The following is a 24,233-nucleotide window of genomic DNA, read 5'->3' on the forward strand; positions in this document are numbered from 1 at the left end:
GGCTGCAGCTGTGAGCAGCGTGACAACGCAGCACAGCCCGGGCAGGGACGGCAGCGGCGGCGCTCGCAGCCCCGGGAGCTGTTCGGTTGTCGCCGAGCTCCCGGTGCTTTCCCGGTGCGGGGGAGGCACCGCAGCCATGGCCGCGCTGTGCCCGCACTGCGGCCCCGCAGCCCCGGCGGCTCCCGGGCGCACGGAGAGGCACCGGCAGCTCCCGGGCGCACGGAGAGGCACCGGCGGCTCCCGGGCGCACGGAAGGAAGGGGATGAAGCCCCGGGTGCGGTGAGTGACAGCCCGGTCCCGGCTCCGCAGGCAGCTCCCTGGGTGGCTCGGGGAGGGATGGGTGACCCGAGCTGCGGTTCCTGCCCCTTTCCCGGGGTCCGCATAAAGATGGCTCCCGCCGGGTGTCTGCTGTAGCGGTTTAAATAAATTAATAAACACAGATAAACGCGACCTTTGTCCGCAGGAGGTGCCTGTGCGAGCAGCTGAGGGAGGTCCTGCTTGGTGCCGGTGTGGTGGGAGGAGGGAAGCGGCTCGGAGGGGTTTGCCATGGGAATCCTCTCCCTCCTTTCCTGGCGAGGTGCCCTCGGCTGGCCCCTGCCTCTCTCGCAGATCCAGGTCTGTTGTTGGGATGCAGCCACAGAGCCTGGCTGCCCGCAGAGGTGACCTGGAGACAAGGGTGGCTGATGGCCTCCCACCCTCGCTCAGCTTCGTGCTGGGGAGTTCCCTTTTCCATCACCCACCGTGGCCCAGGGGAGGTATTTTTTCCCCCAAAACAGCGTGGGCCAGTTGCTGTGGCTGAACAGGGGCGTGATGGAGTGAGCCCGGGATCTGGGTGGCAGCTGTGCCACTTGCCTGGGACAAGAGGGCCCTGGGGACAGTCACCAGTGTCAGCAGCAGCAGCAGGAGCCTGGGTGTTTCAGCAGGGGGATGTCACCCCTGTCCCCAGATGTGCCTTTCCATACCCCAGTGCAGCCACTGGAGCCACCTGCATGACCTCAGGGACAGGAAGGACCCTGGCCGGGGCTTGTGAGGAGCCTGCTGTGGGCATGGAGTCCAGGGCTCGACCAGGCAGAGCTTTGCTGCCCTTCCCTGGCTGAGCAGAGCCCCCAGCCCTGTCCCAGTGTCCCGGGGAGGGTGGAAGGAGCCCGGCAGGAGCAGAGACACTCCCGGTGCTGCTGCTTCCCTGCAAACTCCCGGCTGTTCTCCCACCTCTCCCCTTCTCCCCTCACCCCTTCCCCCTGTGCCACTGCCACCTCGAGGTCACTGCCACTGGCCACCCTGCCAGCCACCCCCTTGAGCACACCAGGCACGGGTAGGGGTTGCTGTGGGCAGCACTGGAAAAAGTGACCTCAGGTGCGGCTCGTGCCAGGTTTGAGCCTTACTCATCTCACGCTCTTCCTCCTCAGTCCCTGCTGGCAGGGCCTGCCAGAGGCGTGGGGAGGGGGCTCTCCTGGAGGGTGACGTGTTTCCCAGATGGTTTTACAGCGAGGCTTCCCCAAACCTGCCGAGGTCCTGCCTGTGAAGTGGCAGTGGCACGGGCAGGGGACAGCCGGGACCGTGCCTGGGCCCCGCTGCTGGAGCAGGACCAAGCCGTAGGGAACAGCCCCCCCTTCCCTGCTTCACTCGCAGAAGCTTCCAGTTGTGGCTGAGTCACTCCTGCTGTAGCTCCTTCTCTCTCCTTGTTTTGGATGGAAGTTTTCCATGGAAACCCACGCTGGGCCGGGCTGCAGGCTGGGATAAACACGGCTGAATCACAAAGGGCCGTTTGGCCAAGAGCTGTCAGATGGCAGCAGCAGCGTGTGGGGCCAGTGGGCACCTGCCTGGCCTTTGGGGGGGCAACAGCAGCACCTCTTCCTGCAGCCCCCCAGCTTTGGTGGCTCAGCCCCCCCAGGCCCACCCTAAATTCCTACGGTTCCAGGATGCCACTTGGCAAAGCCAAGAGTGCATGACAGGTTTGTCTAAGAAGTTTTCAGGGGCCACGTGCTCTCCCAGGGATGCACAGGGAAATCCCATCTGGGAGAGTCCCTTGGGACCTTCGCTGAGGCAGTGTCCACCCCTGTCCTCAGCTGCTGGGCTCTGTAGGGTCATGGCTTGGAGGTCACATAAGACCCTTCCCACCCTCCTGGCCGTGCACAGGGACACGCTCCGAAGCCGCTGGGTGCGTTGCCGAGGTCAGGCAGTGTTTGTGCCATGCCTGTGCCCTGCTGAGCACCAATCCACCGTGGAAGAGGCCGTGGCAGGGGCTGTGATCCTCCTTGGCACCACATTCCTTCCCGGCGATCTCTGTGCTGAGGAGGAGCACGGGAGCTGGACAGCCTCTGTCCCCTGGCGCTGGCGGCTGGCCCCGGGCCCGGCGGCTTGGAAGCGCCGTTGGAAGACAAGTCCTGGTGTCAGGAATCCAGGATATTTTTAAGGACTCTGGAAGAAAAACTGATTCCAGGGTGTCAGCGGGAGAGACTTGGCCTTCAAAACAACAATGCAGCTGGAACGTTCCCCGGCTGGAGAGTGGGGTCCAAGGGGCCACAGCACTGCCCACAGGACGTGTCCCCTCACCCAGGGGTACCTTGGAAGGGACACTGATGTCACCGTGGCCTGGACCTCACTGTGATGCTGTTGATGGGGTGTAAACAAGGAGGTGTTTCCCAGAGGATCGAGGGTGGGGTTTGTGGCAGTGGCAACTTTGCAGCATGGATGTGCTGGACGTAGCTGTGGTTTTACCTGAGTGCTGGTGAGACTGCCTGAAAATCCCGTCCTGGGGGTGTGAGGTGCTTGTCCCATCACCAACAGCAGCAATGGGAAAAGCAGGAATCAAAGGGAACAAGCAAGAGACACAGCAGGGCACAGCAGGGACCTGCTACCTCCCCTGCCTGCAGCTCCTGTGTCCCACTGTGGCCCTGCTGGCCCCTGGGGACCTGGTGGTGGCCATGCCTGTCTGGGTGAGGGCAGAGCTGCCAGGTGAGCAGCATGGATGGGGAGAGTGTGGGCAGGGACCCTGCATGACCCTTACTCAGTCTAGGTGGGACACCTGCAGGAGCCCTGTGCTGCAGCATCCCAGGACTGAAAGTTCTTGCTCAGGGACTCTTCCTGTCCCTCTTGCCACTGCCAGCCTCACCCTCTTGGGCCTGACCCTACATCCCCGGTGTCCCCAGGGGATGAGGTGCCTCCCTCCCCTCCTGTGGTCAGCACAGCCCTTCCAGCCCCCTCTCTCCGTCTCCAGGGCCGTGAGTCCCCGGTGCCCCCCACGAGGAGCCCTGCCCGGCCAGCACCGGTCGCCGCCGGCTGCTGAAGGCCCGGTGCCCGGTGCCGGGGCAGGCCGGGCCGCTCTGACTTCGCCGCTCAGGAATCTCCTGGCCGCGCCGGGCGGGTTGTGCAACCTGCGACCGCCCCCGGCCGCCCCCGCCCCGGCCCCGCCGGCCGCGCTCAGTCCCCGCCGCGCCGGTCCCGCCGCCAGCCCCGCTCCGCCGGCGGCCCCGCGGTCCCCCCGCGCACCGGCGGCGAGCCGGGGGGACACGGCACGGGGCACGGGACCCCGGCTGCCGAGCGGACAGATGCGGCGGGACGAGCCCGGCGGGGACGGTCCCCGAGGGGCTCCGGGTCCCCGCCGGGAGGGCAGGTGAGGGGCTGCGGGGCGGGGGCCAGGATGGGGGATCCGGGGAGGGGGTCCCCACGGTTCCCGCTGCCCGAGGAGGAGCCGCTCGGCGCCCGCCCCCCCGAACAGTAAGAGTTGATGTGCGGTGAGCTGCATCCTGCATGTGAGCTCCTACTGCCCCGGGAGGCGGGCCGCCCCCGACGGGACCCCCGCCTCCGCCGCCTCGGGGACCCCCGGGGGTGGGCGAGTGGGGGGAGCCGGTGCTGCCCGCGGTGCGAGTCCGCCTGTCCCGGCGACCATGGCTGTAGACTGTTACCCCCCCAGCGGCACAGTAACAATCTAAAGCCACGGTCGCCCGGGCGGCGTCGGAGTGGGGGGGGCCGGGAGGGCGCGGGGCCGGTGCCGGCGGGGGGTCATGCTTCAGTAGCCATGACTGTAGACTGTTACTGTCCTGTCCCTACGCAGCAGTAAGCAGTCTAGAGCCAAGGTGCCGACGCTCTGACTCGGGCTCTCCTCGACGGGCTCTCCGCGCTCTTTAGACGCAGAGGGGTGAAGGCGATGGACACCCCCCCCTCCCCGGGCTGCGGAGCCGGCAGCACCCGGGCTGGGGACACGGGGCTGCGGGGGAACCCGAGGGAGGTGGCGGTGGCGAGCGCCTGGCACGGCGGCACCGCGGGACGGGGCTGGGGGGTCCCGTCGGGGGTGGCTGCGGGGTGGCTCGGAGCGGGGGGGACAGCGGCCGCCGGTGTCACCGCGAAGCGGGACGCACACTCACGGCCCCACACACACATGGGATGCGCTTCCGCACCTCTCCCCGTTTCCTCCCCAAACCCCTGCAGGGTGCGGGCGGGCCGGTCCCCGCCGTGCGCCCCCCGGGGCGCCGCGGGGCTCCGCTGCCCCCTCCCGCCCCCGCACCGGGCTCTCCGTCCCCGCTTACCTGCGGGCCAACCCGGCCGGTTCCTTACCTCCTGCGGGCCCCGCGGCTGCCGGGCCGGGCAGGGGCCCCGCGGCTCCCGGCGGGGCCGGCGCCGGTGTCGGTGCTGCGCTGTCCGCAGCGCGCGGGGCTTTTATAGGATCGGGCTCGTAGTAACGGGGATCTCGGCTCATTCATAGAAAAGCATCAACCTACACAATGACGTGAGCGCTACGTCAGCGAGGAAATTTAGGGAACGGGAAGACGCTACTATTTATATCGGCGCGGGGGGAGGACAGCGGGCCGGAGCCGGGCAGGGGGTCCGGGCTGCAACAGGACCCCGGCCCTCCCCCCGACCCCTCCGGAGCCCCCCCGTTCCTGGCTGCCCGAGGAGCAGCACCCAGCACCCCACATCCTTCTGCACCTGCTGCTGGACCCCGGGCCGTGCACCCACTGGGACACAAACTGAGGGTCCTGTCCCCCTGGGAGTGCGGCGTGGGGCACCCCTGACCCACGAGGGGTCCATCCCGGAGCCCCCATCGCCCCTGGCCACCCTGCTGGGCCAGAACGTGGCCCCTTCTGGCCTCATGGGATCACCAGGGAGCTGCTGATCTGGGGCTGTCTGAGCTCCCCATCACGGCAAGGGGTTGCACAGGGGTCCCAGACCCGGTCGCCAGCCTGGGAGTGCCCCCTGCCCACCTGCATCCCTCACCCCAACAATGTCCTGAGCAGCACCTCACCCGTGCCCCCTCATAAGCCCCCCTGTCCTTGCAGTGTCACGAGCACCCACGGGTGCCACCCCAGCGCGCTGCAGGACAATGGGATGGCACAAGCAGTGCTGGGGGGTGAGTTTAGAATACGTGGGGTGGGCAACCCACTGCAGCACCGTGCTGCCCTGACCCTCCAGCCTCACAATGGGGCCTGGCCCTCACTCCCACCAGGGTTGTGTCCCCCAAAAACCATCAGTGCTACTGAAAAGGTTGTGGCTTCACGGGTGAGTTCATTTTGGCCCCTTGGGTGCCAAAGTTTGGTCCCAAGTGCCAGCACCCCCCAAGATGGGCCTAGAGTCATATCCAGGGGGATTTGGGAGCATCCTTTCCCCCTTTTATGCACCTGTGCGTCCATCCATCCATCCATCCATCCATGCATCCCCCATTCCTGCTGGAGCCGTCTGACCTCACTCTGCTCTGGCGGAGCATCACACCGGTAACCACAGCAACAGCGGCGTTGTCATTGACAGCAGCATCCGCGCCCGCCAGCATCCGCCGCTGCGCAAGGCCGCGCTGCTGCAAGGCCACACGCTGCTACGGGGGCCTCAAGCCACGACCCCCCCACTCCCTTACCCCCCACACCCCAAAATACCCGCGGAGCGGCTCGGAGAATTAACCCCACCGGCACCTCCCCATCCTCCACCGACCGAGGAGCTGCCACCCCCCCAGAACTCCCCAAAACGCCTTCCCCACGCCCTGCTAGATGGGGGTGTCCCCCTCCTGTCCCCCCTTTTCTTTTTCCCCCACGCAGCACCGGCGCTCGCCCCGTCGGGGCTCTCCGGTTCTGGAAGGGGAGGTGGGGAATCGCTGCCGCAGCGCTCCCCGCCGCAACCGTGACTCAGCCCGGGATTAGTCAGCAACCGGGGCCGGCCCACCCGCAACCGGCTGCGCAGCTCCGCCGCTCCTCGGGGGCCGCGACCCCCCCCACTCCCCGTCCCGGTCCCACGACGAGCACAAGGTGCCGGGACGGGGAGTGGGGGTCGCGGCCCCCGAGGAGGGGGTGTCGCGTCCCGGAGCGCGGCCCGTTGCTGCCATCTCGCGGGCTTCCCACCGGTGACACAGCCGTGTCCCCGCCGTGGGAGGGGGTGAGAGGAGCCGCTGATGCGGGTGGGGAGGGGGAGGTCGCCTGAACGGGGTGGTGGATGAGGGGGTTGAAGGAGGAAGGGGGAGAGGAAAGGAGGTCTCGTCGTGCCATCGTGACTCCGCAGGCGTGGGGTCTTCACCTGCTTGGACGTCACCCCATGAGGAGGGGATCCTGTTGCCCCACGATGGATCACTTCAAAGGAAAGGGGTCTCATCGCCTCAAGCCCCCAAATGTCACCCTGCTGGAGGTGTTCCTCAGCCGATCTGAGCACCGTGCCACAGGAAGGGGTCCCACTGCCCCATGAAGCATCACCCGTAAGGGAAAGGTCCCAGTGTTTCACCAAGCATCATCCCACAGGGGTGAGATCATCAGCTGCCTGCAGAGAAGGGGTTCCATCACCCCATCAAGTGTCATCCCACAGGGAAGGGGTGCCACTGCCCCAGGAAACAACACCTGGCAGGGACGGGTGCCCTTGTTTGACTGAAAATTGTCCCCAAGAAGCATCACCTGTAAGGAAAGGGGTCCCATAATCTCACCAAACTCTGACCCACAGGGACAGGATCCTCATCTGCCTGCAGAGGATGGGTCCTGTCACCCCATCAGGCACCATCCCACAAGGAAGGGGTTCCATTGCTCCACAAAGCATCACCTCACAGGGATGGGTGCCCCTGTCTTCCCAAACACCCCCCATAAGGAAGGGATCCCACTGCCCGCAGTTCAACAAGGGGAATTGCAAATTCCTGCTCCTGGGAAGGAAGATCCCTGAGCTCTGGGACATCCCAGGGACTGTCCAGCTGGACAGCAGTTCCCTGGAAAGGACCTTGGGGGACGGGAAGTTGATCATGTGTCCTTGGGATGAAGGAGGTGAATGGTGTCCTCCTCTGTGTTGGTTGGCAGCAGTGAGAGGATCCTTCCCCCTGCTCAGCCTTGGAGTGCTGGGTCCAGTGCTGGGCTCCCAGCACGGAAACACTGCAGAGAGTGCAGGGAAGGAGCACTAAGGAGAGCAAAAGGCTGGAGCATCTCCCCGATGAGGAGAGAGCTGGGAGAAGAGAAGGCTCCAGGGAGCTGTCAGTGCATACCCAGCCCTGCAGGGAGGGCATGGAGAGGGCAGAGCCACACTCAGCTCTGTGCTGCCCAGTGCAGGAGCAGGGGCAGGTGGCACAGACCGAGTCCCACGGCTTCCTCTGGCCACCAGGGAGCCCTTCCACCCTGGGAGGGGAGCGCTGGCCTGGGCTGCCCTGGGAGATGCTGGAGTCACCAACCTTGGAGATACCCAAACCACCTGGGCAAGGTCCTGTGCAGCCAGCCCTGGGTGGCCCTGCTGGGGCTGGGGGTGACTTCCTGAGGTCTCTCCTGATCTCAACTCCCACTCTTTGACTCTGTCTCTTGTCACCTGGGTAACAAGGAAGGGTTGTCCTGCCCCATGAAATATCACCTGCCCCATGAAATATCACTTGTCTGACCAAGTATCACTTTGCAAAAAAGGGTCCTCTCAGTGTCACCCCAAAAGAAAAGGGTCCCACTGCCCCATCAAGCCTTGGTCTACAGAAAAGGGACCCCTTGGGCATCACCCCCCAGGGTGATTGTCATTGTCACTCTCATTGTCCACCCCAGCAGTGCCACCCAGACAGCACAGCCGAGAGCAGCCACCCTGGCCCAGGGAAGCTCTGCCCTTCCTGCTGCCTTTCAGGGATCCTTTCCTGATGGGGGGCACCCTGGGAGGACTCGTCAGGGTCCCGTGGCTGCCCCCAGCCTTGCTTTGCAGCAGGCAGGGCTTGGCACCGGGACAGCTCAGGAGACGGGCAGCGGTGACCCGGGGCTCAGCTCTGTCACGGGTTTCACTGCCTCAGCCCGGTGCAGGCGGAGGGGACGGAGGGGACACACATCCCCCTGCACACACAGCGCGGGGGGCGCAGTTTCGGGGCTGCCGTACCCCGGCACCGCCGGGAAAACGGAGCTGGAGCTGCCAGCGGGGGCTGCAGGCTCCTGGCGCTGCCGGATGCGGCCCCGCTGGCCAGCGGCAGTAATGGAAGACATGTGTGTGGGCTTTGGGGAGAGGCTGCGCTGGGAAACAGGGCCCTGCAGAGACCGGGGGGCTGTATCCTGTCCAAAAGCCCAGGTCCCACATGAAGCCAGGCATGCGAACGCGATCCAAACCACAGCTGGATTTGAACCGAATCTCCCAGCATCTGGGCTAATTTGCTGCAACTTTGATTGATCGTGGGGAGGGGGCACAGGCGGGAAACGCTCCAGCTCAGACCTCCCAACAGAGCCAATGACTTAACCAGAGCTGGTTCCAATCTGCTCAGCACATTGAGGCGAAAATGCCCCTTTTTCTGCGCGCTGCCGCTCCCCGGCGCTGGCTGCTCCGCGGCCCCGCAGCCCGGCCGTCCCCGTCCCTCGGAGCGGGACACGGGCTGCAGCTCCCTGGGGACACCCGGCAGGTTCTGAGAGCTCTGGGTGCTGTGTTAGGATCCCTGCAGAAGGCTGAGCAGGACAGGACGGGGAATAGTCGTGCAAGAAAACCCCCTCCACCTGCCCCAAACCCCTGCGGGCACCGATCCGCCCCTCCGCTCCTGGGAGAGGCCGGCAGTGGGAGAGGAGCTGCAAAGGAGGGTGGAAAAGGTGAAGGGTTTTTCCATCCCCTCCCTCGGCCGCTGCCCCCGGGGCTCGGCGTCACTCAGCAGGTAGCTGGGGCAGCCCGGGGTCCCGGCCGGCCCCGGGGGATGCAGCTGTCTGGGAGCCGCTCGCTGCCGTGATTTATGCAGCTCAGCCCCATAAATTACCGGGACGGAGCCCGCGGGAGCCATCGCTCACAGCGACGTCCAGAGCTCGCTGCCAGAACCTGAAACACTTCCAGCCGTTAATTGAAGAGGGGGGAGGAAAAAAAAAAAGGGAGAGGGGGGAGAAATTAGTGCCCGGGGAGTTGGGATTAAACCGCGGCTCTAACGAGGGTCGCCCACGTCCCGCTCCCAGGATCCCGGCGCTTCCTGTGGGCAGGAGCCCAGCATGGGGAGCAAGGAGGGGAGTCTGTGAGCCTGGGATGAGCCCACGGGCAGTGACACCCCGTCCCGGTCCCCGGGGTGACGTCTCCGCAGTGACCTGGGACGCGCTGAATCTGAAGGGAATCTGAGGGTGAGTTGCAGGTGAGTGATGCTGAGCTGCGGGGGCAAGGGCTGCCACCAGCCTGCCCCCTCCCTGCCGGCACCCATCCCTTTGTGTCCCAAATTCAGGGCTGGCCAAACCCTGTCCCAGGCACCAGGGCCCCACCTTGGCTCCCATTCACCGGGGGATCAGGGTTATGGGGTGAAACCCCAAGAGCCCCAGTGATGAGACTGCTCGGGGTGCTCTGCTCAGCTCAGGGGGTGCCAGCGGGACACCCCAGGATTAGCAGCCGGCCTGGGGAAGCCCATCACGATGCTCTGCTGTACCAGGAGGTTGTGCAAGAGGCTGCGGCTGTGAGAAAGGAGAAGTGAAAGTGTGAAGCGAGAGGCGGCTCCCCCCGCGCCCAGGGGGGTACCCCATGCTGCACCCCAAGCCCAGCAGCTTTTTCAGAGACGGCTGGAGGGATAAAGCCGGGGGAAACGTGGCTCTGCCTCCCCCTCCTCCTCCTCCTCCTCATCCCAAACCACCACAAGCCCCCAGCCCACCCCGAGCCACCGCCACCGCACATCTGGGCGCCAGCGCTGCGCCCCCCCCGCTCTCTGCTCTCCCCCCTCACCAGTAAATTGTGCCCGTCTGCCTTCCCTCCCTGCTCCCCAGAACCCTTTCCCCCCTCATCTCCGCTCATCGGACACGGCGTTCCACCCCCTGCACCCCAAAACCACGTCACCCCCTCCAGCCTTCCCAGCCCATGGGTGCCCCCCCGCTCTGGGTATCAGCGTCCATCCCCCGGGTGGGGCGGCCGGCGAAACCCCTCCGCGTTACCGCTCCCCAGCCCCGTCCGCCCCATCGGGTCCCACCTGCGCGGGGAGGAGCCGCCGCCGGTACCGGGCGGGTGGGGCGCACCGGGAGCCGCTAGATGGCGCCCTCCGAGCGGTACCGACGGGGGGGACACATCGCCCTTCGCCCGGGGACACCCCGGTCCCCCCCTCTGCGGGGCTCCCGGCCCCTCCCGGGCTGTCCCCGGGCAAGGAGCGATGTCCCAAGGACAGAGACCCCCGAGGGGGCGGTCGGGACGCGGCAGGAGAAGACCGGGAGGAGGGAAAAACCGGGCTGGGAGGAGGAGGAGGAGACCGGGATGGGGAGGGAGGGGTGTGTAAAGGGGGGGGCCCGGCTTGTCGGTGCCCCGCCCGGGGATGGGAGGAGGAAAACCTCCCGCCGTCCCTTTAACAGCCAGCGGCGCTGCTCCGAGTTCAGGCCGGGGTCAGGGGGAGTTCGCAGCCCGGGTTTCACCTCCGAGCTGGCGGCGTCGGGAACCCCGAGGAACCGCTGCTGCTTCTTCCACAACCACCTCCTCCTCCTCTTCCTCCTCCTCCCGTTCCGTAGGACCGGCCGGGAGCGCGGGGTATGGAGGAAGAGAAGCAGCAGAGGAAGAGGAGGGTGGAGGGGAGCAGCAACCGGCGGCGGCCCCCCCGGGGCTGAGCCATGAGAGTTCACCGAGACCTCAGCTGGCTGGCGGAGGCCACCGGACGCCCAGGTAAAAGGAGGGGGGAGCACCCCGAAATACGGGGGAAATCAGCCGAAAAGCAGCTCCGCGGGCTCTTGGCTTCACGCACCTGGGTGGGGGGCACCGGCAGCGGGACGGAGGCGGGGAGGGGAGGTCCCGCTCCCCCCCACACCCCCGACCGTCCCCCCGCTCACCTCGAGGGGGGGAGAGGAAACGGGGGCGGGGGGCGCCCGGGGGGTCCGGCCGGCCGCCTCCCGGGAGCGGGGCGCATAAGAAGCGGGGAGGCGCGGCGGGGAGCGGGACGGCGGCGGGGCGCGGGGACCGGCGGGCGAGTGGCGGGCACCGTGTCGGGGTGTCCCCCCCTGCCCTCCCCCGGCAGGTGGGCGCGGGATCCCACGGCTGGCGGGGCCGGGGCGCGGCACTGGCGGCGGCGGCGGGTGATGTCACTTTCTCCAAAACCCTCCGGGGGTTTTCGCCCCCCTCCCGCCCCCCCGAGCCGCCGAGAAGCGAGCCCCCATATAAGCGGTGGCACGGGCCGGGCGGCCGCGCAGAGCGGCCGGGACTCAGCGGTGCGTGGGGCTGAGACCCGCCCCCCCCACGCCACCCGCCCCGCGCGTGGGTGAAGCCCCGGGCGCGCACGTCGAGCCCCCCGCGTGTCCGGCGGGGCCGGGCACGGCGCTGACGGGGCGGCCGGTGTGTTGCAGGGCGGCGGGCGAGGAGCGGGATGCTGGACGCCATGGAGGTGCCGAGCCACTCGCGGCAGCTGCTGCTGCAGCTGAACACGCAGCGCACCAAGGGCTTCCTGTGCGACGTGATCATCGTGGTGCAGAACGCGCTTTTCCGCGCGCACAAGAACATCCTGGCCGCCAGCAGCGCCTACCTCAAGTCGCTGGTGGTCCACGACAACCTGCTCAACCTGGACCATGAGATGGTGAGCCCCGGCATCTTCCGCCTCATCCTCGACTTCATCTACACCGGCCGCCTGGCCGAGTGCGAGCCGGGCAGCGAGCAGAGCCTGGGTGCTGTGCTGGCTGCCGCCAGCTACCTCCAGATCCCCGGCTTGGTGGCCCTTTGCAAGAAGAAGCTGAAGCGCAGCGGCAAGTACTGCCACCTGCGCGGGGGCTACGCGCCCTACAAGCTGGGCCGCGGGCTGCGGGCCGCCACGCCGGTCATCCAGGCTTGCTACTCGGGGACGCCGCGGCCCGTGGACCTGCCGCCCGTGGAGCCGGCGGCGCCGCTCAACACCCAGTGCGGGGAGCTGTACGCCTCGGCCGCCCAGGGCGCCCCGCTGCACCCCCACGGGCTGTGCCCGCCCGAGCGCCACTGCTCGCCGCCCTGCGGCCTCGACCTGTCCAAGAAGAGCCCCACCGGCCCCTCCGCCCAGCTCCTGCCCACCGACCGCCTGCTGCCCAGCGAGCCCCGCGAGCCCTCGCTGCCCCCACGGCACGACAGCCCCCCCGTCAGCGCCGGCCTCCTGGGCAGCCACGCCGCTGCCTACAAGGACTCCCCGCCGGGCGGTGAGCCGGGGGGGCACCCCCACGCCCCCGACCCCTTCCGCAGCACACCGCCCTGCGCCGAGCCCCCGCTGCCCCGCGCTGACGGGCGAGAGCTGATGTACCGCTGGATGAAGCACGAGCCCCTGGGCCCCTACCTGGACGAGGGGGAGGCGGAGAAGGAGCTGGAGCGGGAGGAGAAGGCCGAATCGCCGCCTGCGGCACCGCAGCCCCGCTACCCCAGCGTGGAGAGCAACGACCTGGAGCCTGATAACAGCACGAGCGAGGAGACGGGCAGCAGCGAGGGCCCCTCGCCCGGCGACGCGCTGGACCGCTACTGCAACCACCTGGGCTACGAGCCGGAGAGCCTGGGCGACAACCTGTACGTCTGCATCCCCTGCGGCAAGGGCTTCCCCAGCTCCGAGCAGCTCAACGCCCACGTGGAGGCCCACAACGAAGAGGAGCTCTATCACAAGGCGGCGGCCGAGCAGGCCGTGCCCTTCCTGGACAAAGGTGGCCCAGGGCTGGGTGACATCTTGCGGCCTTACCGCTGCTCCTCCTGCGACAAGTCCTACAAGGACCCGGCCACGCTGCGGCAGCACGAGAAGACGCACTGGCTGACGCGGCCCTACCCCTGCACCATCTGCGGCAAGAAGTTCACGCAGCGCGGCACCATGACCCGCCACATGCGCAGCCACCTCGGCCTGAAGCCCTTTGCCTGCGATGCCTGCGGGATGCGCTTCACCCGCCAGTACCGCCTGACCGAGCACATGCGCATCCACTCGGGCGAGAAGCCCTACGAGTGCCAGGTGTGCGGCGGCAAGTTCGCCCAGCAGCGCAACCTCATCAGCCACATGAAGATGCACGCGGCCGGCCCCGACGGCAAAGCCAAGCTGGACTTCCCCGACAGCGTCTACGCCATGGCCCGGCTCACCGCCGACCAGCTGGGGCTCAAGCAGGAGAAGGCGGCCGAGCTGCTGTCCCACACCTCGCACTTCCTCAGCGACCCCAAGGCCATGGAGAGCCTCTACCCCCTGGCCAAGTTCACGGCTGAGCACCTGGGGCTGAGCCAGGACAAGGCGGCCGAGGTGCTGGCGCAGGCTCCACACCTGCACACCGAGGCCGCCCGGACCATAGAGCGATACTCGCCCCCCTAGCACCGGCCTGGCCGGGGGGCTGGGGGGGCCGCTGGGCTCCCCTCGCTGCCCCGTGTGGAGCTGGGGGGGGGCGAGAGGCGATGGGTGCTCGTCCCCAGGCGCTGCCGACGGTCCCGGAGAACTCGCTCGTAGCGAAGGTCCCATGCGAGCTGCTCCGGGATGGATGGACGGCGTGTCCCTCGACCAGCGCCCCGGCTTGCCCGGGAGAAGCCGATAAATCAGGGACTGACCCCGCGGCACCTCCGCCCCTTGCCGTGGGGGGCGCCGGGACCCCGGCACGGGGCGGCAGCGACGCACAAGCTGTGAGGCCGGGCTGCGGCCCGAGGCTTTGGAGGACATGAGCCCGCTCCTTACCTCAGGGCTGCCCCCGGCCGAGGGGACGCCCTCGGCAGCGCCGCGTGGCTCCGGCCCCACGGTGGGACCCGCCGGCGCTCGGCTTTGCCGCGACGGGACCCGGACTGTGCCGCGGCCGTGAGTAGCTCGTCCGTCGGGGCCGGAGCGACGGCTCCGTGCTGAGCGGGAGCGGCCGGCGCTGGGCCGGGGCTGTGCGCCCGAGCACGCCCCGGGGGCTCGGGGACGGACTGACGGAGGGGACGGTGGGGTCTGAGCGGCAGCGCGGGACGGGGGAGCGGCGAGGCGGGAATCGCGATGCTCCTCGCCCCGGAGCAAGCACTGACCTCCCGTCCCGAGCGCAGGGGCTCGGCCGGCTGCTCCCCGTGGTCTTGGGAGGTGGGGCAGGGCCTGTCCCAGACTGAGCCCCTGGGCCCTGCCTCGCCATCAGGGATACCCGGGGCACCCGGGCCAGCCCCGGGACCCGGCGGATTCGCCCTCGGGCGGCCACTCGCCTTGATTATTTTTTATTTTTTTATTTTTTGCCAAAGACGCCCGTCTCCAGCGCGGCCGGGCCGGGCCGGGGGGTCCACGACAAAGACAAAGCGGTCTCTGGTTTGTCAGCTACGGGAGGTGGGCAGGGGCTGCGGGAGGGGTCCGTGGGGCAGAGCCCGGGGGGTGCATGTGACCTGGGGCCGAGTCCCCCCCGGGCACCTCCTGCCGCCACCGCAGCCCCTCTCCCACCTTCTGCTCGGTGTGGGCCAAGTCCCCCCAGCCTGGACCCCCCCGGCCCGTGCCCTGACCCCTCCGTTGGGGCTAATGTGAAGCTTCTCCCCCCTCCTGAGCCCCCTCCTCTCCTTTGCACACGAGGCTCCGGGCGGCCGCCAGCAGCGACTGCCCCCGGCCTCGCAGCCACTGTGCCTTAGCCTGAGCTGGCCGCTCCTGCCCGGCTGCCCCCGAGCCTCCCGGGGCTGGCCGGGTCCCCCGGGGCCGGCAGTGTCCCCCAGAGCTGCCGCGGGGTGACTGCTGGCGGTGGCAGCACCCAAAGCACAGCTGGCAGCGCCCAGCGGGGCCCCGGCCCCCCCTGTATCACGTCCAATTTGTACACGGGCTTCTCGCCCTTTTTTTTTTCTATAGTCGAAACGGAATGAGCAATAAAGTGACATTAACACGCGTGGCCTGGCGTTCTTCTCTGGGAAGGGGCCTGGCTGGTGCAGGGCTGAAGCTGAGCTGGGAGTGACCCCGGGGGTCGCCTGGGGGTGCAGAACTGCAGGGAGGGGATCCGAGGGGCTTTGTTGTGCATCTGGTTAGCACAGACCCGCTCAGCTGGGGGGCAGCAGCAGATGCAGGTGGGACAGAGCTGCTGTCACCCTTACAGTGTGTCCCACTGCTGTCCCTCCCTGGTGTCCCCCACCCCAACCTCAGCAGCAACTCACGGGCTGACAACAAATGACACACCACGCTGCACTGACACATGTTTAATACTAAAAATCATTAAAACCAACTTAACATCCCGAACGCGAGCGCTGCCCCAAGACAAGGGCTCCCAGCAGCCTGGCAGGGATGGCTCCAGGCGCTCAGGCTCTGCTCACCGTTGTGCCACCTGGTCTGGTGGCACCAAAACTGTCCCATGGCCGAGCCTGTGACACACCTGGCAGAGCTGCAGGGCCCTCCAGGCTGCTGGTACCTCGGAAAGGGCTCGGAAAGCAGCGCTGGGGCAGCCGCAAGGAAACAAACACTGAAACACACCCGGCGTGGAGGAGAAGGCAAAGTCTCTGCAAAGCTGGCAGCCAGCACGGCTGTGGGCAAGGAATCGGGGCGTGGGTGCTGTGCCAAAGGCTCCCTGTGCCCCACAGCAGCCGTGAGCACCCCAAAGTCTCGGTGCCCGGTGCCCGGGCTGGGCACTGCTCTGGCACAAGCCGCGTGTCCGTCGCGCTGCCGAGGCTCTGACCCTGCTGCTGGCCCTGCCGTGGGGCTTGGGGCTGCCACAGGGGTAACTGAGCTTCCTGATGCAGACTCTGGGTCTGAGCCACCCACACAGGAAAGGAAAACGCGGGGCTCTGTCCTGCTTCTTCCTCTGCCACCTCTGACACTTCCCTCCCACGGCTGCGGCGCCCCAGCGGGGACCAGGGGTGGCCTTGGGGCTGCTCCCACCCTGGCTCATGGGACCGGGACTTGACAGAGCTCCAGGGGCTCTGGTTCAGGGGTTAATGCTCCCTCTTAGCTTCTGTATCTGCTGTGTCACTGGGGACACTTGGTGATGGGACAACGTGGGGCGTGGAAGGCTCAGCAGCACCCCAACCCCAACTCCAAGTGCAAAATGACCAAGGACAAGGCAATGGCTCCATCCATGGACCCTCTCAGCTAGCAAATAGTGGGGCTGAGCACTTCTGTGGGACTTTCTGACTCTGCAGCCATAGGCAGAAGCCAGATCCCACATGAAGAGGGGCCTGTGGCAATGTGAGGACACACAGTACCCATGGGACAGCTGGTCCTGGGGTCCCTGGAGAATTTTGTTAGCCTCACACTGAGCCTTAGGTCAAAAGCGTGCCTAAAGGTAGCAGGGTAGGAGTGAGGGGTTTGGGGGAGAAGGGAAGGGGCAAGTAACAGCTGGGGTGGGCAGGGGATCAGGACAAAGCAGCTGTGGGGGTTTTCAAAGCCTCCCCCAGCAAAGCAGGCAGGGCACACACCTGAAAACTAACCTACACTGAAAAAATGAAACTCAACAAGCAAACCCCGCACCACGGAGAGGACAAACCCCTCTGCAAGCAGCGCTCCTGCATGGGGCAGCACACGGTGGGGAGGGCGATGGGGACCTGGGGCTGGCTGGCCATGCAGGACAAAACAGGCTGGGGCAGGGGGAAACCTGCCCTTGAAATCCATGGCCTCTCCAAGGGGTACAGGCTGGACTGAACAACCCCAAAGCCTGTGCCGGCGTGTCCCCAATCTCTGCCCTACGCAGCCTCCACACCCAAAGAGCCACCAAGGCGTGACTCGAGCTCTCTGCACCCAAGCAAACCAAGCAAAAGGCTGGTGATCCAGCACAGGGCTCACCCAAAGCTTCCCTCGCCAGCGGGGCTCTCCAGCCCCGCGCTGGCACCGCCCAAAGGCTGGCGGGACCCTCAAGGGCCCAGCCTCCACGTGAACCATCCACAGCAATGACCTTCCCAGCTGCTCTGCCCTCGGGGGGCCCTTCTCAGCACGGCCATTCTGGGGTGGGTTGAAGACGTGGCGTTTATTGTTCGTGGTGGGCTGGCGGCGCGGCGAGGCGGCCGCTGGAGCCGGGCTCCCACCGTCAGGGGCTGCGTGACTCGCTCAGGGGCCCTGGGCCCCCCATGGCCTCCTCAGCCCTCCTGAGCCCACTTGAGGAAGGTGGGGATGTCCCGCACCGGCACGTTGCGGGTCAGCGCTTTGACTCGCAGGTTCCGGTCGTCCGTCAGCAAAACCACTTCCCTGAGCAAACGGATGGGATCGTCTGCAAGGAGACACACACACGGGGCACCGTGAGGCTCAGAGCTGCCCCAGGCCTCCCACCCATCCCACGGTGTGCCCCCTTCCCTCCCTGCTCCCGGCTCTCAGCGCCCTGCTCCCTGCCAAGCTTCCTGGTGGGCCTCGGACACAGCCCTGCATCTGCTCCCCTCTCTGTGCTGCCCAGGGACGATTTGTGACCACTGCCCACTGCCCTCAGGGTGGTGGACAGGCCACAGGCTGGGAAGAGGAGGTCCCTGCCTGACCCAGGCCAGGAAGACGGCCTGAGACCCTGGCTCCAGCAGGAAGCTGGTGCTATTATTCTGTTGATCTCATTATAAGATCTAAAGCCACCCCTTATTTTTTGTGGAGCTTTTTTGGAGTCGCCACTGACACCGAGGCGTTTCTGGCTGGGGCTCAGACAGACACTGAGAGCTGATGCCTGAGAAAGAACCGAAGGGATCTTGCCCCCAGATGGATGAGCTGCCCCGCACGCAACGCGCCGGGCTGGGATGTGGGAGCCACGCTTACGTGTGTGCGAGGCAGGGGAAGCATATGGGGTATGTGTAAGCAGCTGGGTCCTGTGACCAGAGTACTGTTCCTATGAGCACAGGAAACACAGTGCCTCCGAGCCAGGACGGGAATGGAAAAAACAGAGTTTATGGGAGCCCAACATGGGCCCAGATTGGCTGCGCAGGGAGCAGCAGGACAAGGGGAAGGGGAGGGTGGCCAGGAACGCGGGCTATGGCCACGGTGTTGGGGCTGGGGATGGCGGGCTGGCCTGTGCTGGAGGGAAGGGACCTGGGGGCTCAGTGGGAAGGCAGGCCAGGGATTGAGAGCTGCCTCAAGTGGGAGCGGGAGGTTCTGCGCGGACACTTTAAGAAATGTGTAACAATAAACATCCTCTGCCCCGCGCTGGTGACGCGCCTCCTTGTTACAAACCAGAGGCTGTCAGCTTGTCAGGCCCCATTCCCCATAATCCACATGATTTCAAAATTCAGCATCATTTGCACATAAACATTTGGTGACGGTTTCTCTGTGAATCTGACAAGTTAAGCTGCTAAGAATTCGTGCTGACAAATGCAGGTTGATTTCTTGGGCAGCTGCTGATGTGATTCCCATCCCTGCCGCCCTGGCAACAGCCTGGAGGCTGTCTGGTCCCAGAACACATGGCTGATGCCAACCAGGAATTCAGAGGAAAGAGTCCTGGACAGAAGGCATCAGGGGTCATGGGGAGGAGGCATTTTCTGGCCCTTTGTCACCACGGAAAAATGGATCTGTGGATGTTTATGGTGTGTTTGTCACAGGCTGGGGCATCCCCAAGGTGCCATGAGGTGACATTTGGCAATGAGGTGGGAGGGCCACAGCCTGGGGCTGACCGGAGGCAGGAGGTGGCACCTTGGTGTTGAAAGAGGCAAAATGCAGGAGGGAACAGATCCAAGGGCCATGAAAGAGAAACGGGAGGACCCTGTGGAATGCAACAGAGAAGGGACAAAGAGGGTGTGAGGATGTCCCACCTTTGTTGGAGGGCATGAAATCCTTGGCCTTGTCATTGCAATAGTGGAGGCAGCAGGACAGAATCAGGTCATCATTGTTTCCCTGGAAAAGAAAGGGCAAGGTTACCCTTGGCAGGGAAAACTTTGCCCCCCCACCACCCTGACTGCTGCAGTGCCTGCAGACACCCCAACACAGCTCAGTGAGAGCAGGGCTGCCCCAGGCTGAGACACAAGGGTCTGCTCAGCCACCTGCAAACTGGGGGCACAGAGCCACCCCCTGCCAGAGCTCATGGCCCTCAGGGTCCCTGGTTTTCCCTGAGGAGGTGGTGGCAAAGAGCTCCCCAGTGCCCTCACCTGCTGGCCAGTGGTGTCTTCGCTGCGGAAGGAGATGGACTCCAGCTCGTTGCCTCGGCTGGTCAGAGCCCTCAAACAGTTGTCCCGGCTCTCGAATCGCTCCTCCAGGAACTCGATGGACTTCCTGGCTCTCTCCTGCACTTGGCGGGCATAGCCTGCAGCCCGGTGCTCCATCTCTGGGCCCTTGGCCAGGCCATCCAGCTCGTTTATCACTTCAAACAGGAAGAGGAGGTACAGTTACTATGGGACAAGGTGCTCCCGTGACCTGCTGCTGGAGCACGCAAGTTGCCAAGGCCTCAGGGCCGGGGCACTGGGAGCTGGCTCAGGAAATCTGGGTTCAGCTGCTGCAGTGTCCCTGTGCTCCTGGACTTGGCTGCAGGTCTGGAAAAGCTTTGCTGCCTTCCACCTCCGTGGGTCACCTGGCTGGGCCCCGAGAGCGCAGGCACCTCACCCCCGCAGGGTGACTGGTGAGGGCAACTGGCCCTGCCCTGCCAAACACTGGGGAGCATGGCTGTGCCCCCAGCCCACACTGCTGCATCCTGCCAACAGCACGTCCGTGCCTGGGGGTGTCAGGAAGCCCTGAACTCCTGCATCCTGCTCCTCTATCTCCGAGCACAGCGATGGCACTGTGCCTCCAGCCCGTGTGGCACTGCCTGCCTCTGCCCTGCCCGACTGCAGGGCTGCACATGGGAACAGGAAGCAGGCAGTTCCCACCCTGGCACTATTTCCCACACAAATCCCAGGCCTGTTTTCCCACTTGAAGCCACCACCCCGTGCTCCTGGCAGGGAACACGCTCCTTTCAACACCTCACCCATCTGGCTTTACGCATCTGTCCTGCCTCGAGACGAGCTTGGAATCCAGGTGGATTCCCAGCCTGTTCACCTTGACTGGAACCTCTTGTAGTGCTGCCAAGTGGTTGGGAACTCCAGCTGCTCCATCCTGACGAGCCCAAGGGACCCCAGAGCTCCAGGAGGGACCTGCCCTTGGGTGCTGGGGCTGCTGGAAGAGCTGTTATGTGTGTGTGAGCGACGCCGCTCGTGAGCACATCTGGACACACCCTTGTGTGCCTGGCCTCACAGCTGGCAGCAGGGCTGGGCACACAAATGTGCATCCAGATGTGCAAACAAGTGTCCCCTGGCTGTGCTGGTGTGCAGGGCTGCGTGTGCACAGAGCTGGTGTGCACGTGTGTGCGAGGGAGCCTCCGCGCGCTCTGTGTGTGTGTGTGTTTGAGCCATGGCTTCATTTCTGAAGATTGTTTCCGAGCTTGGAGCCAAGTCCTGAGTTCAAGTGGGAACTATGCATTCCTTGGGGGGTTCGGGGAGAGAGCTCGGGGTCTGAGGCCTCTCCCCAGTGCTGTGAATCACTGCCCAGGGAGCCTGCGTGATCGCTCTGTTCCATGGTGAGACTGGCACTCACTGTCTGGGTATTCCAATTAAATCTGCGTGGAGCTGCTTTGCTCTTCCCTGGCTGGAGACTCTTCTTGCTACCGACCTGATGCTGCCATTTCCACACAATGCACGGCTGGGCCCGGGGTGGGGGGAGCCGTGCAAGAACGGAACATCAAACAGGAAAAGCTGGTATTCCCTCCCGAAATCCGCCTTCCTGCTTCCAAGCTAAACAGGCTTCAAAGGGGAGGCTTGTTTGTGCTTCTGCACCAGGCCTGGCTTCTCCATGGCGGGGTCAGGCTCAAGGAGCACGGAGCAGGTTAAAGAGCAAGAGAAACAAACCCAACGAGAAGCCAAGCGCTTAACCCCTTGCTGCATCCCCGGGAAGAGCAGGGAGCAGTGCCGGGGGAAGGGCACTGCGGCTCTCTCCAGGGACATGGCACCAAGGCCTCTGTCCCCAGCAGCCACAGGCCCAGGGCATGGCTTCCTCCTGCCCATACTGATGGCTGTCCTGCGGGACAAGGGGAAATGAGACCAACAAGTGCATGGACAGAGAGTTGTTGGCTTTAGGGTGCTTCTGGGGGGCTTGTGGCAGCGGTGGGAGATGAGTTACTCTGTCCCCACATGAGAGGCAGCACGACAGGAGGGCACTACAAGTGCTCAGTTGTGCCTGAGGCAGCACAGGGCAGGCTCCTTTTGCAGGCTAGGGCAGCAGTCTCTTGCACAGGGGGACCAGAGTTTTCAGCTCTCCTGCTGCCCCTGGCTTGGAGAAGCCTCCCAGCAGCCACTGGAGTGCACCAGGAGGCAAAGCCATGGCTCCAGGGCAGGTCCCAGCTCTCCCAGGTGTTTACATGCCCCACAGCCCCCAGGGCTTCCCAGGCTCTGCTGGTGCTGCTCACTGCCTTCCCTTGGCTTCTGCAGTGCCAAGCCACAGAGCAACTTGGCAGCTCCTGTGCTGAGCTGGGCAGGCATCCAGCCCTGCTCTCCCCACCCAGGGGTGCCATCCCCAGCCCCAGGAATCCCTCCTGCTCAGTCTGTGGGGAAGGGCAGCAGCTGGATGTTGGCTCTGGGACAGGCAGAGCTGTCTGCTGGACACCACGAGTTGAAAAGGAACCCCCACAATGGCTCGGAGGGCAGCACCCCCACATGCCATGGGGTGCACCTGTGCCACCTCACTGCCTGGACACCCCGCTGGTCCCCAGCCTCTGGGGGCTGTGGATGGGATGTGGGCTCTGCAGCGCCCAGCCCCACTCCTGCCCCAGCCTCTCGTGCTGTCCCTGGGGATGCTGTGAGTGCCAGGCTGGCAGCGGGACGTGCCAGGCGCCGCGGTGGCACTGGCAGGAGGAGCGGCACCTCCGGCCCGGAGCGCGATCAAACATCCAGAGCAGAGGCACGGGCCCAAGGCTGCCGCCACCCCGGGAGACCACCCAGCAGCACAGCCGTTATCTGCCAGGGTGAGTGTTTACCAATAACGGGAACCAGCTTGCTGTTTTACTGCGAGCTTTATAAGGATAAAAAGAAGGGCTGGGCTTGAGCAGCTCCGAGACGCTGGGACACAGGCCGGCCATTTGCTCAGCCTGCCTAAGCCCCAGCTCAGCTGGGATAAGCGATCTGCTCTGATTGTTTAACAATTCCTCCTCCTTGCTCCCTTTGAAATTCCCTCCAAATCCCGTTTAACACCCATCTGCTTTGTGCCAGCCCCTGGCACCCCCAAATGCAGCACCAGGAGAAGTCTGCTGAGTGCTGTGGGCAGAAGGCTGGTAGGGAGGGAGCAGGGTGACAAGAGCTGAAGGAATGCCAGCAACGACTGGGATGAGACAGGGCAGGATGAAGTCTAGTCCCACGGCACAAGCTGACCAGCTCCAGACCACACAGGCACTGAGGGCACGTGGGGCATGGAGAGAGGCAGCCAGCCTGGAGGAACAGACCACACCAGGGGAGAGGGGAAGCCCCCAGCACAGCACTGGCCCTACTCACCGATCAGGGGCACCACCAGGATGAACTTCCTGCAGTCCAGCAGTGTGACCAAACTGCCGAGGTGGTCGATGAAACCATTGGTGTCCGGGACCAGAAAGACAGGTCTGATCTCCAGCTCCATCTGCCTCATTTGGCTCTGGTCTTTCAGCACGGCCTGGAGGAGAAGGAAGGACACATGGTGAGTAAGGAGGATGTCAGTCCTATGACCTGTGGACCCTGAGAGCAGAAGATAAGCCTGGCTGGCACGTACAGATCCATGGGAAGGGGACTGGGAGGAGGCTGCATCCATCCCACCTGCACACCTCAAACATCAGCTCTTGCAGGCCCACAGTACACATGTGAGCAGGATGGCAAAAGCCTCCAAGAAAACATTCTCCTAGAAAAACAGCCCTGTCTGGGCTTTGGGAGAACTGGGACCAGCCTTGAAAATGGAGGTATTTTGGGAATTGTCCTATTTATGGGACTGGCAGTTGCCAGGATCATCTGCACTGGTGCCAAGGGGGAGGGAGGACAGGGATTCTGGGGCTTCACATAGGTCAAGGTGACAAGAGACAAAACAAACCAGTTTGGGATGCAGAAGTCTTGCCAACAGCCTCCTAACACAGGGACCCCAAGCAGGCAGGCAGAGGTCTGTGGGGTAGGCATCCTTGGCTGAGTACCTCCTTCACTCTCCTACCACCTCCTGCACATGCCTTGCCTTTTCCGACTGCATCCAGCTGGGAAACCAGGTGGGTTCCAGCCCTGAAAACTCACAGCACTGTCCTTGGTCAAGCCCTTCACACCCACAGAGAGCAGAGGTGCTCACACTCACAGGGGGAGGGTCTGCTGGCTGCCCTCTGGGCTGCACCTGGACCTCTGGCCACAGCTGCCAAAACGGGACCCCAGCGCTCACGTATGACTTTCGAGGCTCTCGAAGGACTTGGGCTCTTCAGTAAGCCACAGGCTTAAAAAACTCAGGATGCTATTCTAGTGCTTCCTCTGCTTAAAAATAGCTTCCCTGGACTCGCTGATGTTTGTTGCCTCTAATAGGAACCGGTCACCCATGGAGCACAGCAGAGCTGCTGTGGAACACATCCACCATGCAAACCCTTCTGAGACAGGGCTCGGACTCACCAGAGGTGCCCTGGGCACGCGTGGTGACCACCAACCCTGTCCTGCCCAACAGTATGGGAGCTCCCCCTGCCACAGTGAGGATCTCAACCCTCCCTCAGCCATGCCAAACCCTCGGAACAACGAGCTGCATGGGCCAGCAGTGGCCATGGAAAGAAGTGGTTTTTAATTCATTTCCAAGTGTTGTCATCTGGCTTTAAATCAAGGCGGCTTGATGCTGCCACCTCCCACAAGTGTCTCCAGGCAAGGCAGCAAGCAGAACCTCACCACGTGCCTCCCACCCTCCTTCTGGCAGTGCTGGTCCTGGGGATGTGGCTCCCACAAACCCTCAGGGGTGGCAGGCAGAGCAGGGAGCATGCCAGGTCCTGTCTGCTGCATGCCAGCAGGAGGACGTGCCTTGCCCATCACACAGAGGACACAGCAGTGTCCCCAGGCTGCAGTTCTGTACCAGCCACGTGCTAGATGCCATCCCTGCCTGTGCTCTGCCTTGGCACTCC

General features: G+C 64.9%; 2 protein-coding genes across 3 annotated transcripts in view; one reads left to right on the forward strand and one right to left on the reverse strand.

Moving 5' to 3' along the window:
- The first annotated feature begins 10,309 nt into the window (after positions 1-10,309).
- HIC1 (HIC ZBTB transcriptional repressor 1) lies at positions 10,310-13,858 on the forward strand. Its single transcript, XM_039720537.1, has 2 exons — positions 10,310-10,995; positions 11,670-13,858. The coding sequence occupies exons 1-2, from the start codon at positions 10,944-10,946 to the stop codon at positions 13,613-13,615; spliced, it is 1,998 nt and encodes a 665-aa protein (XP_039576471.1). The 5' UTR covers positions 10,310-10,943; the 3' UTR covers positions 13,616-13,858.
- A 1,550-nt stretch (positions 13,859-15,408) lies between these two features.
- Positions 15,409-24,233, reverse strand: part of SMG6 (SMG6 nonsense mediated mRNA decay factor) — a 107,563-nt gene continuing 98,738 nt past the window's right edge. Inside the window, exons 16-19 of one of the 2 annotated variants that reach the window (XM_039720514.1) lie at positions 22,627-22,780; positions 19,264-19,475; positions 18,931-19,012; positions 15,409-17,420 (exon numbers count right to left, since the gene is read on the reverse strand). In XM_039720514.1, the coding sequence (XP_039576448.1) occupies positions 17,290-17,420; positions 18,931-19,012; positions 19,264-19,475; positions 22,627-22,780 (579 nt within the window). In that variant the 3' untranslated portion in view covers positions 15,409-17,289. The remainder of the gene's footprint in view (positions 17,421-18,930; positions 19,013-19,263; positions 19,476-22,626; positions 22,781-24,233) is intronic. The other variant, XM_039720515.1, reaches the window with a different exon arrangement.

Source organism: Passer montanus, unplaced genomic scaffold, assembly GCF_014805655.1.
Source record: "Passer montanus isolate IOZ18808 unplaced genomic scaffold, ASM1480565v1 scaffold44, whole genome shotgun sequence".
Classification (NCBI taxonomy): Eukaryota; Metazoa; Chordata; class Aves; order Passeriformes; family Passeridae; genus Passer; species Passer montanus.